This window comes from Aricia agestis, chromosome Z, assembly GCF_905147365.1.
Source record: "Aricia agestis chromosome Z, ilAriAges1.1, whole genome shotgun sequence".
Lineage (NCBI taxonomy): Eukaryota > Metazoa > Arthropoda > Insecta > Lepidoptera > Lycaenidae > Aricia > Aricia agestis.
In genome coordinates this window covers 32,794,911-32,809,575 of record NC_056428.1, presented here as the reverse complement: position 1 = coordinate 32,809,575, position 14,665 = coordinate 32,794,911, and the positions used below count along the sequence as shown (strand labels likewise).

Genomic DNA, 14,665 nt, shown 5'->3' with positions numbered 1-14,665 from the left:
TTATATTTTGTATTATTTTTTGGAAATTGTGACTATTGAAAGGTTTCTTCTGAAGTCAATATAATGGTATTACTTATTAGTTATTACTTATTAAGTAGTTATTAGTGACGGTATCGACGTAGATGAACGAGACAAGAATTTTATTGTCAATCGATTTTTTAATCGCCGGTTTGCATTATTCCAATCCAGTACGGGTACTGGAATGGACTGAATTGTATTCCATTTCAGTACATTCCAGTGCATGTTTACATAATTCCAGTAGCGATCCAGCGCTGGACTGGATTACTGGATTGAAATAAAGTAAACCCGCTGGCCGCTATTAACTTAAAATTCAATAGGACGAAACAGTATAATCTCGATTTTATTTTAAACGAAAAAGATGATAGCTACGATCCTACAGTCCGTTTAATCTTACAGTTTTGTTTAGTAGAATCGAGGTCTCGGCTTCTGTCTTGTTTAGTAGAATCGAGGTCTTGGCTTCTTTGGTTACAATGCCTCATAGACTAGGTTACAGGTCAGGAATGATGGAGAATGATCGTCTAACCCGGGGGTTTACAAACTTATTATTTTTGTCTACTGTCCACTTTGAGAACAAATTAATAATTACGTTTTAGCGCCCCCATTGTCTCAATTTAAAACGCATCCAGATTCCAGATGAAATAAGTCACGCCCCAAGCCTTTACACAACGCCCTTTGTGTACTTTCCGGCCATTATTCTGGCGTCAGTCTCGGACCATAGTTTAACAGTCTTGTTTAGTAGAATCGAGGTCTCAGCTCCTTTGCTTACAATGGCTCATAGACATAAAATTAGGTTCAATAAAAGTTCATAGAACGTGAAAGAACATAGTTGATTGTATCCGTCATTGTTCTGCTAGCTTTCCAGCTGAAATCGATTATGAAGTCACGATGACTCACTACTCGCTTGTGAAATCATAATGAGGTCATCCATTTAAATGGAACTGGAAAGGAAATCCTCGGGTGCCATTTTTGGAAAATTACGCGAACTAGAGTGCTCATAGACTACGGCTGGTATAAATAGTCAGTACTCAAGATGCGACCCGGTCTCAAGATGCGGTTCGGCTCTGTGATTGGTCCAAATTTTGACAGCCGACCAATCACAGAGCCTGAACCGTGTCTTGAGACCGAGATGCATCTTGAGTACTGACTATTTATACCAGCCTACAATCCCATGAAGAAAATTAACTGGTAAAATGAACCAACGTGAGTATCGCCTAGAAGGTTGTTACTGTCTGAAAATAATTCTGAGTACTATGTCTCTGAGCGGTCCATGTAAGTAAGCGGTGAGGTTATAAGGGTTGCGACTTGCGACTCATGGCTTTCGGCCCCAGCGCTAGGAAAATCTACGGCGTTCATGGGTAAAGCATCAGTATTATATGCATACAAAAGGAATTACACTAATGCCGTCCTAAAGTAGTGGTGCCGGAGAGACATAATGTGTGAACGTATGACGTGAAACCTCGCCGCCTCGTTTCGTGAACTATGCGGCGCCTACGGCGCGAACTTGCGATTTGATTAACAGCTATAAGCACTCAGTTTTGGCATCTTTAATCATAGATGAGTCTGAGTCAAGCTGCATTACCAGATGATAATTATTATGCACATACCGTCACTATAATAATTATGATTAATTAATTATCTTCCTAATAAGTTCAAACCTATAATATGTCCCCTGCTCCATTTTTACGAATTATACCACATTAAAATCGGATCAGTAATTTTGACGCTACGGTGGCACTGCCGACATACACAAAAAATACACTGCCAAAATCAGAAGCCCTTTTGGCTTCGAGTTTCGACGTATCGGTTAAAACTGGCAACGAGTAGTGTCCCATATAGAGTAATTAAAGCAAAACAACGTAACCTGCGACCCATTGCATCGGTCGCGCTTATATAAGTGCAATGTAACAAACAAATGACCGATTTACATAATAGACTTGTACGATTATTGTGACGCCCACGACTATGACTCGACCCTACAACAATTACATTATATAAAAATCGCAAACGCAATCCATTCATGAGTCGCAAGTCGTAACCGATAACTCGTAACCCCATCGTGCTCATCAGAGGATATTTTGACAGCTACGGATATGACCGCGCGTGTTAAGACGGCAAAAGTAGAACCGACCGATCCGGTTAAAAATGATCATCGTCAATAGCTTATAACTATTAAGCTAGTTCTTAAATGTCCCAGTTCTTAAGGGTCTGATTACACCTACCGAGTAGAGTGTCTAGACTCCAGACAAAGGCGAGACAGTGCTCTCGGTCAATCAAATCGGCCAAAAGTTATCTATTCTGTGCCAAAAGCACTGTCTCACCACTCTTGACTCTACTCGGTAATTAGGCCTTTAAAGTGGACCACTTTAGTTGCGCATACACACGATCATCGAGTGATCAACAAAGTAAATGGGAAGGTCACAGCAGATTCACACGTGGCCACATTAAACCTAAAGGTGTTTCAAACAATAAAGTTACGTAATGAAGAGATACGTTACATAAACATACCTACACCGTACACGTCCGCGATAACAAGAAACGTGCTGAAGTGAATCACTGATAACGAGGAAAGGTGAAAGGGTCAAATGGTAAGTCCGCTTCAAATCATCGGCACGAATGAGGCGGCTCAATCGTAGGGCTCAGAGAAAATTAGTGTGAAAAAGGTAAATTAAAGTTGGTTACTGGTTAGGACCAGTAGGGTAAAGGTACCATCGAAGAAATCGATTTATAGGCAAATGACGAACCCACGTAATTTGGTAACATTATGTCAAATCCAGCCGACAGATCACGACTAACTTTGAATTAACGCAATCAGACAAAACGACGTAGGTCTGCTATTTCTGCCAACTACCTATGAATCAACTTCTCTGATAGTACTATGACTTTACGGCTCCATGGCAGGTATTACTTACACGCATCAATATTATCACGATTCCGTGATAATATTGATGGTGTAATAGGCCGAATCGCAGTATCACAGTACACTTGTGAATCGCGTGATACTAGAATCATGATAATATTTATGCGTGTAATACCTGCCATTGGGATCCGATTAGGTATTAGTTCTTGTTGTTGATTTTTGATTGTCAAGTTGTTGATGAAGTTACTCACAAAATTATTTACTTGCAATCTCTCTTTCTTATTTGAAAGGGTTGTTTGTAACATTAAAGGAATACATTAAAGTTTTAAAATATTGTACTCGTACGTATCATCGCGATACACTAGCAAGTTGAAAGATAGGCTCTACTAATCATTACGGACAAGACTCCGGTTTGACTACTGTCTGCTTTAGGGTAGTGGAACTATAGCTAATTCGATGCCTCCTACGTAAATAATCGCACGTTAAAAACCCAATTTTACAATTGAGCTATTTGGAAACATATTATGTCTTGTTTCAGAAGAGATTGGTTTCGATGCCTTCTACGTATGTTCAAAATTTTACACGAAGACATAATATTAGTCTTCTGAAATGTAATGGCTCTTTTGTAAAATTGAATTTTTGAACATACGATTATAAATTATTACATAGGAGGCATCGAAGTAACTAATAGTTTTTCAAAGAACCACTGAACCTATTTTGTTGAAATTTGTTATGGAGATACTTTGAGTCCCGGAAAAGGATATATTAAGATACTTATTATCCCAAAAAAAATTTACGGTCCCCGCGCGATAAAATTGTCTGCGTAAAGAAGTTGCGGGCGTCATTTAGTTCATACTTCATAGTTAAAGAAGGAAAATGAACAAGATAAATGTTAAAGCCGTTTATGTTACAACTTACAGTACACATGAACATGATTACTTATTAATGCTCTTATGTAACTTATTAACTGTTGTAATAATATGTTATCCAGCATTCAAAGAAAATTATAATGAGTTTGTAGGTAAAGATAACTTCTAAAACACTAAACAAATTTTCATATCAAGAAACAATTTAAGTACATACTTCATACAGAGATTTTTGTATATTAGACATATTTGATCTGATAATCTGCTTGAATTCTATGGACTATTTTAGAGGTTAGTTATAACTTGTAACTAACCAACCTCTAAAATAGTATATAAACCGTAGATATAAAGGCTAATAGGCTAATAGGTCATAAAAGTTTATATGTACTAACGTACATATAAACTTATATGACCTATTAGCGTTTTTCATTGCTAACGCTCCATCAACCATCAACAACGCTGATGAATAGCTATATTAATAATATAATAACTAGAGATCGCCCAATGGTCGAAATTATACCTTAAATTTAATTATCTTCTTCTTTTGGCTCCTCGCTTAAAGTATTGACTTAAGATGCAGTGACGTAATCTTAAACATATCAATGACAAATAGCTGTTTATGGGTAAAGTTGTGTAATTGAGGGGCTAAATAAGCTTTAAAATCTATATAATATATAAAACTCAAAGGTGACTGACTGACATGGTGATCTATCAACGCACAGCCCAAACCGCTGGACCGATCGGGCTGAAATTTGGCATGCTGGTAGATGTTATGACGTAGGCATCCGCTAAGAAAGGATTTTGATCAATTCCACCTCCAAGGGGTTAAAATACGGGAGGAAAGTTTGTATATAATAATACTTCTTAACGCGAGCGAAGCCGCGGGCAAAAGCTCGTTTGGCATAAAATATAAAGTTTAATTTTTAAAAATGAAATAATATGTGCACACTGCACAGCTGTTTTGATTTAAGGGGTACCTGGGTTTTTACTTTTTAATTTTTATATAACCTTTTGACACCAATTTTGTTGACATCGCGCGCTATAAACTGAAGTCCACGCGGACGAAGTCGCGGGCAACAGCTAGTATATTATATAGATGTCAAAACTCAAAACAAAAAACCTCAGAAACCGTGCATTAGTAGTTGTGAATTGTGATAGAGAACCTTCAATAGCTAGATAAGTGAAATTCTACTCTAGAATCTATAATTGCGTAGTATTAATGAGTTTTTAGTGAGAAGCTATGTAGGTCAGATCGGTATTGCTAGCGAAACGGCGCGGCTCTCGAGCTATTGCATCAATTTGAGAACCAAATTTCATCACATTGACTCAAAATTCAAGTTTAAACTATCAATAGACTAAAGGTACGGGTTGGCAGCGGGCGACACGAAGCGGCAGCAGACGACGTGTCGTCGCGACACTACTATTTCTATGTAAGTGTCGCTAGCTTCGTGTCGCTAGCTGCGCAGCGTATTTCACAGAAATACATAGAAACCAGTAGGTAGTGTCGCGACGACACGTCGTCTGCTGCCGCTTAATGTAGCCGGCTTCCAACTTGTACCTTAAGGCGAGGATAAACCCCAATTTGTTATTCCGTGACTCCCGGTTTACCTAGTTCCAATATAATAACGAAGTGTTAAATAATATGAGATATAAAGCACAATACTTAAAATACCTTAAACCATAAACATTTTGATAAAACGTAATACTTTGGCTGTAATTAATTTACAAACTCACCTCCGGTAAAAATCTATTTCATCGAAATATAAGTATTAACTAGGATAATTATACATTTTATTTGAATAAATTGTTAGTAAATCTATATTAAAATGTCCTTAACCGAACAATTTTGTTTCTTAATGTTTATTTCCAAAGATATTTAAAAAAAACATGAAAAATAGAGAAGATCCGCCCGAGTAACTACAGTTTTATGCTAAGCTAAAATGAATCTTATTGCGATGCGTATACGCTTGGTCTTTGGGTGTGCAAGGTTATCGTTTTGGATTGAGATTAATCCCCGCCTTAAAGTAGAACTACTCTAGTTCTTAGTACGAGGGCTGCTATTTATGTATCCGGAATTAAAAAAAGAAACAAATATATATCATTTAATATGGTTTTATTGCTTTTCAAAATATTCGCCGCGATGATCGACACACTTTTGCATACGCTGGAACCAATTTGATAGCACTTTTTCCATTCTGATTGAGGTATCTCCAAAACGTGCATTTTGAACGCATCAACAGCCTCTTCGCGGCTCGAAAAACGTTGACCACGTAATTTGTTCTTCGCGTATGGAAATAAAAAGAAATCGTTAGGTGCCAAATCAGGGCTGTACGGTGGATGACCAGTCAATTCGATCTTTTGACCCTCCAAAAACTGAGTTGTTTCAGCTGAGGTGTGACAGCTAGCATTGTCGTGATGTAATATGATTCTGCGTTGTCGGTTGTCCTTTCTTATTTCTTCAAAGACTTCTGGTAAACAAATGGTCGTATACCATTCAGAATTAACCGTTTTACGATTCTCTAATGGCACTGTAGCCACATGTCCATTAATTCCAAAAAAACAGGCGACCATTTGCTTCAAAGTACTTTTTGCACGAGTAACTTTTGTTGGTTTCGGCTCATCTTGGAACACCCACACCGTTGACTGTTGTTTAGTTTCGGGGTCATATGCATAGATCCAAGATTCATCACCTGTGTAGATATTATAAACGGCTTTTGACGTACCACGGTTGTATTTTTTTATCATTTTATTGCACCAATCGACACGAGCCCGTTTTTGATCGATTGTCAAGTTGTGCGGAATCCAACGCGAACATATTTTTTTTACAGCCAAATGTTCGTGTAATATCTTATGTATGCTCGTCATACTTATGCCTAAGGACGCCTCTATCTCGCGATATGTAACATGACGATCACGCATTATTAGTTCCCGCACAGCATCTATTATTTAGAGTATTTGTGGGACAACAGCTGTTTTTGGGCGACCTTCTTTATTTTCATCCGTGAGCATAGACCGCCCACGATTAAACTCACTGTACCAGTGATAAACAGTGGTTTTTGATGGTGCTTCATCTCCAAAAGTTGCGGTGAGTTGAATAAAGCACTGTTGTTGATTTAGCCCACGCCGAAAATCGTAGTAAATCATTGCACGAAAATGTTCACGCGTTAAATCCATGGCAAATGAAGACACGCAATTTTCAAAATGACGCCACAAAAACAAAATGTATTCTTCAACCAAAGAGTTCTATTTTCAAATGTTGTAATTACTTTTTAAATATTGTTCTTGTAAGTGGCCAGTTCCGGATACATAAATAGCAGCCCTCGTATACTCTAGTAGATAAATATAATAAAAGATCGCAATAAAATAATAACTTTTTAACGGTTATTGGATTATATTTTATGTGAAAAAATAACCTATAATAAAAAATCCTTCGATACAGCCCGGTTACCGAACTAGTAGAAATTCGGTTACTGACCTATCACTACTTATTTTATGTATCGTAAAAATCATATCTACACCTGTGGAAACGAGATAGCTAAATATCTATAACAATCGACCATGAGTAAGCAGAGGTAGGTCAACGGTCTTAAGAGGAAACGCGGGTGCAGAAGAATCAAGAAACTATTGCCATCACACTACACCCTGCGCTGGCACGTGAATTATGATACAGATTACAGACAGATACAGTAAATCAAGGTAACGCAGTCCTCTTATTCCTCCTTCAAAATAGAGCCTATCTTATTATTATTATTTTAAATATCTTCAGGAAGAGTGAGTCTATGCCTCTACGTTTTTATTTTATCTTAAAGATCTTTCTTTATGGTCGGTGGATTGGCGGGCTCGTACAGGCATTCATTTTTTGTATTTAATATTATTTTTGTATTTATTAGGAAATTTAGCAAAAATCGAATGTAGAGGCATAGATTTAACAGATCCCAATATTGTATAAAAAAAACCGGCCAAGTGCGAGTCGGACTCGCGCACCGAGGGTTCCGTACAAACCTGCAAGGTTTACAAAGTTCGTTCATTACGACAATCGAGTCATAACTATGGTATTTTTATTGCAAAATGAAATTCATAACATTACAATGGGGAAAGATGGAGGAGCATAAATTTAAGACAAAGATCTCTTTATCGTTTAAGTAATCCTTTATTTTATATTAACACATATCATTTATCTATAATATAACTGAAACACTTATACTAGCCTTGCAGCAGACTATCGGCGGCAGCGGCGGTCGGTCGCGACTTGCGGTATCAATGGTTGTACTTTTGCGTTTTGCGTTTTTGCGGGTTTAAGGGTTAAAGGCAATTAGATCTAAGTATTTGATATGAATTTCAACTTGATAGCTCTACGCGTTCATGAGGAAAAAAGTAATAAGTTTATATTTATTAAAAAATATATATTTTGTAATGTAACTAAAAATTTAAGGTTTTCGGAATTTTTCCTTTATGTGTGCTATAAAACGTTGCTTCATGCCAAATTTCAAGATTCTAGGTCGACTGGAAGTACCCTTTAGGTTTTGATTCCCTTGCGAGTACTTGCGAGTTTCAAAATATGCAGCTTAAATTGCTGTTTCTTTTGATTGCGTTGACATAGAAGTTTGATTTTGTTACAGCTTAAAGGTATTATAGACCTGAGTATTTGGTATGAATTTCAATTTAATACCTCTACGCGTTTATGAGGAAATGGGTAGTAAGTTTAAAATTATTAAAAAAATATATATTATGTGATGTAACTAAAAATTTATGGTTTTCGTAATTTTTCCTTTATCTATGCTATAAGACGTTGCTTCGTACCAGATTCTGAGTTCACGGGAAGCACCCTGTAGGTTTTGATTCCCTTGCAAGTGTCGAAAATTTGCGGCATAAACGGCTGTATCTTTTGATTGCGTTGGCTTAGAAGTTTGATTTTTTCACAGCTTCAAGGGACAGTAGACCTGAGTAATTGATATAAATTTCAGCTTCATACCTCCACGCGTTCCTGAGAAAAAGGGTCTTGACAGACGGACGGACGGACAGACGGACAACAAAGTGATCCTATAAGGGTTCCGTTTTTTCCTTTTGAGGTACGGAACCCTAAAAATCATTTGTTCAGACGCATTGTCCAGGGAGTAAATTGGGGAATACGTTTGTATGGAAAAACAGTGTTAGCGTTCCCTCTTAATCCTACGTAAATAATCGTATGTTAAAAACCCAAATTTACAAAAGAGCAAAAGATGGCTTTTCTGTAAATTGGAATTTTGGCCATACGATATACGTAGAAGGCATCGAAACTAATCTCCTGTAAAACAAGACATGTCTTCTGATGGCTCTTTTGTAAAATTGGGTTTTTGAACAAACGATTTACGAGGAGGCATTGAAATATTGCATGTGTCTATGTCGTATAAGAATTGCAAGAGTTAATAACTTACGGCATATTCGCATACTCGCATGCAACTCTAACGTAGAAGCTAATTTCACTTCTTGAGCTGTTATTGACAACGGATTCTTTGGTAATCTGCAACAATGTTAATCACATAATATATTACACAGTACTTATATCTTATATGTTAGGGGGACGGTAGAGCAAGGTGATGTTGCAAGACGGTTAGTCGCACTCAGAGACGAATAACTACTTCACTGTAATTAAATGTCAATTTTGACATAAGCCAAATACATTATCTATCAAACTCATTATTAAATTGAAGTTTAATCATCATTAAACGTATATGAGTGCGGCCGCTAGTCAATTTTCCTCCACCGTCCTGTATTATCAGAAAATTTAATTCAGCAGGTAGAGTTTTTATACAGTTACTTGATGTGACATGAAATGTAAGTACATGTCACATTCCTTATCAATATCATGAACTTTAACCTGCCCAAATATTAGATTCCCTGATCGGGCGTTACATATCAGATAATTATTTTCATAGACAGATGCAGACTTACAATTTGGTCAGGTTATGTCCGGAGATCATGAGTCATGACTAACATTGACTTCAAAATTCAAATAAACTGACAAAATAACGTAGATCGGCCACGTCTATGAATCAATTCCTATGATGGTACATACATATTTCACACAACTCTTGCATAACAGTTAGTAGCAAGTGCAGGTGTACTGTAGTCGTTTTAATAGGTTGTTAAACAAGAGTTATAACATAAAATTTATTATTAGATTCTTATAAAATCTAAACGTGAACCTTAAAATATAATTGAAGACGTGAGTGGATGAAGTGGGTAGAACAATTTGGAAATGTTTGTTTTTTTAACATAAATGGATGCTATTTTAGACCGGAAAATGATTTGAAATAAAAGAAGGAATTTATGTGTAGGCAGATATATTAGCCAGATGATGATGTAGGAAAGTTACAAGGGAGAAATGAGTATTTGCCCTTATGTTACAAAATGTTAGTTATCCATGTTTTCAATTTATAAATTACATGAAGCTGCCATGCTGTCTGACAAGTATGACGCAGTGGATTATTTTTATAAAATTTTTTTACAAAAAAAAAAAGTTTATAACTCTCAATTTCAAGTGATACAAAATGGCTCCAGGTCCCAGACTATAGAGTATGCCAAGAGAACAAGCATATAAACATTAAACATACTCAAAAATAGAACCCTCGTGACTGCAGTCGGGTAGTGAAATATTACTACACTAAATTGTAATAATCGGCCAAGTGCGAGTTGGACTAGCACACGAAGGGTTTGTGATTTTTGTATGGGAGCTGCCCTTAATTTTTTATTTTATTTAAATATTATTATTAATTATTAAAGTACACATATAATTATTAGCCCTTTGTGAAAATTTAAAGTGCCTACATGTTGCCATTATGGTTACCGAGTAAAAAAGGCCAAAAAAATCACGTTTGTTGTATTGGGAGCCCCCCTTAAATATTAATTTTATTTTGTGTTTTAGTATTTGTTGTTATAGCAGCAACAGATATACACAACCTGTGTAAATTTTAGAAGTCTATCTATAGCGGTTCTTGAGATACAGCCTGGAGAGTGGAGACAGACAGACGGACAGACGGACAACAACGAAGTCAAAGTAATAGGGCCCCGTTTTTACCCTTTGGGTACGGAAAGACCGGTACCCTAAAAAGACAAATAAAGTGTGATATGCGTGTGTGAGTGCATTTTGCGTGCATGTAAGTACTTACTTGAGGCGCTTGACATATTTCATCATTTTCTCTATGATTTCTCGTAGTTTTGTGTTCTCGCTCAGAACATCTGGCGCCTTCGCCCCACAAGGACACACTTTATGAGTGAAAGTACACCTGGAAACATAGCAACTGTAAATAGAACCCGAATATGTAAATAAACCCGAATATTCCATCTAATATACTTGTTATAAGATGGATCAACTATCGGAATGTTATTAAAAAACTCCAAATACAGCTGTTAATGGACAAAAATATACAACATAGCAATTTAAATACATCCGAGTCTATTTTCGCAGGAATATTCGTGAGCATACCTCATGCATCGCGTATGACCGCATTTGCCAGTGACTGGTGCGACTGGAATCCGCCTACAGCTTAAACAGCTGATTTCATCAACATTCGGCGTTTTCAGACAACGAGATAGCTTAATAAGCTTGTTGGCCATCCTGGACACTCGTATAGCTTTGTTCCCGCTTATCTGTGTGCAATGCACCTTATGCATCGCTTTCCTCATCTGATCGTCCCAGCTCTGATGCAACGTGCTCGGTAGCAGCGAGTTCTCGTCAACGCTAATCGCGTATTTGGACTCCAAATCGCTTATCGATTGGGACTCCATCGCAGTTAACAGTTCCGTCTCAGATAATCTTTCCGAGGCTTCAAAATTCTCGCTGGTTACAGAGAGGTGTGGGTCTATGTCAGATAGGCGTTCATTTATGTATTCGTTGTTTGCTGACGGTATATTTCTTATTGCCAACGTGTTGTTCGCTTCTGAAATATCAATGATTTCTATCCTGCTATCACTCTCTTGTCGCTTGTCTAGATTTGTGTAAGATGACTGCCCTTGGATCACTGCGGTTGAGCGATTTTCCTCCTGCAGTACCGGTCTTCTTAGAATGTTTGTATCGTTCTGATTGGCCATTCTGTATGCCTCTATTCTCTGAATAACTGCTGGAAATCTTTGCTCTGTCTGACAATAGTTGTCTCTGATTAGTCCGTTGATCTGATTGTAGTGGCAGCGGGGCATCCAATATGTGTCGGTGTATGGCACCTGAAAGAAAACAACGTCTTAATAAGGACTCCTAAAGCGGGTTCAGCGGATCTGCGTTGAGAAGTCAAGAGGTTTTTAAAATTGATCTGTTGTTGTTGACACGTGAAATCAAAAGAATTATTTGCTATTTTTTTTATTTATAATAGTTAGGGAGCAGTGATCCCTGGTTAAGAGTTTCTAACAAAAGTTGTTTTCAAAAGTGGCAAATAAAATCCATAGCATCAATTTTCGCGTTATGCAACCACTTAATTCTACCTTCGTTGCTTATTAATTAGCCACAATTATCTCTGAAGTGGTCGGTTCATTAAGAAACAAGGTCTTGTATTTGTTGTTCTTGTTAGTATCTCTGATAATGCATATTTTGTTCTGAATTTAGTTTCACGCCGGTTTTCTGTGAGAACGTGGTATTTCTCCGGCCGAGCCGGCCCATTCGTGCCGAAGCATGGCTCTCCCACGTATACATTTTATATATACATATATTATAATAGTCTCGTGTCTTACTTACTTTATTTAAAATTTTGACGTAAGCCCCGTACATTATCTGTCACTACTCACTCTTCATTAAATTGAAGGTTAATCATAATTAAATGTCTCCGAGTGCAACAGTTAGTGCTAGTTACTAAAGTCCTCAGAAATGGTCCGATCAATTTACATGAAAATATGCTGAGCGGATAGGTTTGACGTTTGAGATTCGGCCAATATCTACATATTTTTAATACGCGAAATAACGTAGGATACTTATACAATAATATGACAAAATAGCGTTTGCCGGTTTAGGTAATACCTTATTAAAATACAAAAAGGAAGCTGTCTTTTTAATTAAGCTAGATTTCATGCAGCTAATATTCTCATCTTCTCAAAGGTTGCGGCTACGAGCTACGCCGACGCTTCGTAGCACCGCGCCGTAGCCAGCTACAGAGATTATGTAGCGTCAAAGAATATAATAAAATAATATCTATGGACGCTTCACACCACGTCAGTCTGGCCCCGTGATAAGTAACTGAAGGACTTGTGTTACGGGTACCAGACAACGGAAATATATTTAATACATATATTTAAGATTTTTATTATATGATACACATATTTAAAATACATACATGACCCAGGAACTTTAAAAAACAAAAGTTCCGTCGGCGGGATTCGAACCCGCGACCCCCAGCTTGAGCTACCAACCAAGTGAGATAAAGATCTCTCTGATTTCAAATCTTAAATTTTAAAATATTAAAAATCTTATATTGGCCAATCAAATTAAATTTTTCTGTGACTAAAAATCACAGAGATCGCTAAAATATCTACCGCGATTGCTTTCATAATCATTTCAATGGTGATAATTAGATATTCCAAATGCAACGACCAATTTCATTACCATTTCATTATAAACGTTTTAAAAATCGCCTTCGTTCATCGAAGGCGATTTTTAAATATAACCTAGACTTGTTTCTTAGCACTTATTTAAAAATGTTTAGAAATGATGTTTATGTCTTTCATAGAAGACTATAGATGCTGTTTTACATAAAAACTCAAAAACTCAAACTCAAACTTTTTTATTCAGAATAAATTTTTGCAAATGTTCTCTGAACGTCTATACATGATGCCTACCACCGGTTCGGGAACTAACCCGGCGAGAAGAACCGTTATCACCAGTTGCTGGCGCCATCACTACAAATACTGTGGACTGATTTTTTTACAAGCAGCTACTGGCCGTGGAATCCAGTGCTTCTGGCGCCTACTACCGTACTTCCTATACACTGTTGTGATGTGGAATCAGGCGGGTATACCGCATATAAAGCCGCCATCTTCCATATGACAGTACAAGTCTTACTACTGCTTACAGTGTGGCAAGTTGGCAACAGACTCCTGAGTAATTCATGGAGTAATTCATGAACGTAGGGTTAACATTAAGTGTTAACACTTAATGTTAACCCTACGTGGTGTTTCCGGTTTCACAAACTCCAGACGTATAAAAATCCTCTCAACTTTATGTATTTTGTGTAGTTTTTTGACGCTTCAAGTAGCTGGAGTTAAGACGTTGCCTTACCGATGTGGTGGCAGTGGTTTAGCGATTGGGTCACCGATGCAACGAACAAACGTAACAGAAAAAAATCGGCCAAGTGCGAGTCGGAAGCGCGCACTAAGGGTACCGTTATAGAGCGAATTGCGAAAGTAGGGAAAATATGTGTTTTTTGTATGGGAGCTCCCCTTTATTATTTATTTTATTTTAATTTTATTATCAAATATTATTATTATTTTTAACAAAAAATTAAAACCGACTTTCAAGTTAAAAACAATAATAACATCCTTATATTTAGTATGAACTAAAAAGTATTAAATAATTTTTCTTATCTAATAGTGCCTTTTTCCGAATTCGGCTAAACCTCAACTATTTCTGTACTCAATCTTCATCATTTTGAAGTCGGTACCAGATAGCTAAATCTTCAGTTCTCTGACAGAATATTTGAAACTTTTGGAACTGGCACCGACTTTAAAATCTTGCGTTTTGGTAGCATATGCTTAGGATGCTTCTCATAAAACCAAAATCGCCATATTATGTTTCCATATAAATTTTGAGGAATTCCCTCGATTACTCATGGATCCCATCATCAGATCACCACTTTTGTGGAAATGGAACCAAATTTGAGTGAAACCTAATATAACAAAACAAAAATTTTGAAAATCGGTTCACAAACGGCGGAGTAGTGGTCGAACATATAAAATTAAAAAA

The 14,665-nt window shown here is 37.0% G+C and overlaps 1 protein-coding gene across 4 annotated transcripts in view; it reads right to left on the bottom strand.

Annotated features, from left to right (window-relative positions):
• The window catches only part of LOC121739384 (LON peptidase N-terminal domain and RING finger protein 1), a 42,032-nt gene that overhangs the window by 20,231 nt on the left and 7,136 nt on the right, over window positions 1–14,665 (bottom strand). For all 4 annotated transcript variants that reach the window (XR_006037437.1, XM_042131824.1, XM_042131825.1 and 1 more), the window contains 3 exons: window positions 11,210–11,943; window positions 10,893–11,009; window positions 9,159–9,244 (listed from right to left, as the gene is read on the bottom strand). Coding sequence is in view for 3 of the 4 variants with exons in the window: in XM_042131824.1 (XP_041987758.1) it covers window positions 9,159–9,244; window positions 10,893–11,009; window positions 11,210–11,943 (937 nt within the window). In the remaining variant the exon portion in view is untranslated. The remainder of the gene's footprint in view (window positions 1–9,158; window positions 9,245–10,892; window positions 11,010–11,209; window positions 11,944–14,665) is intronic.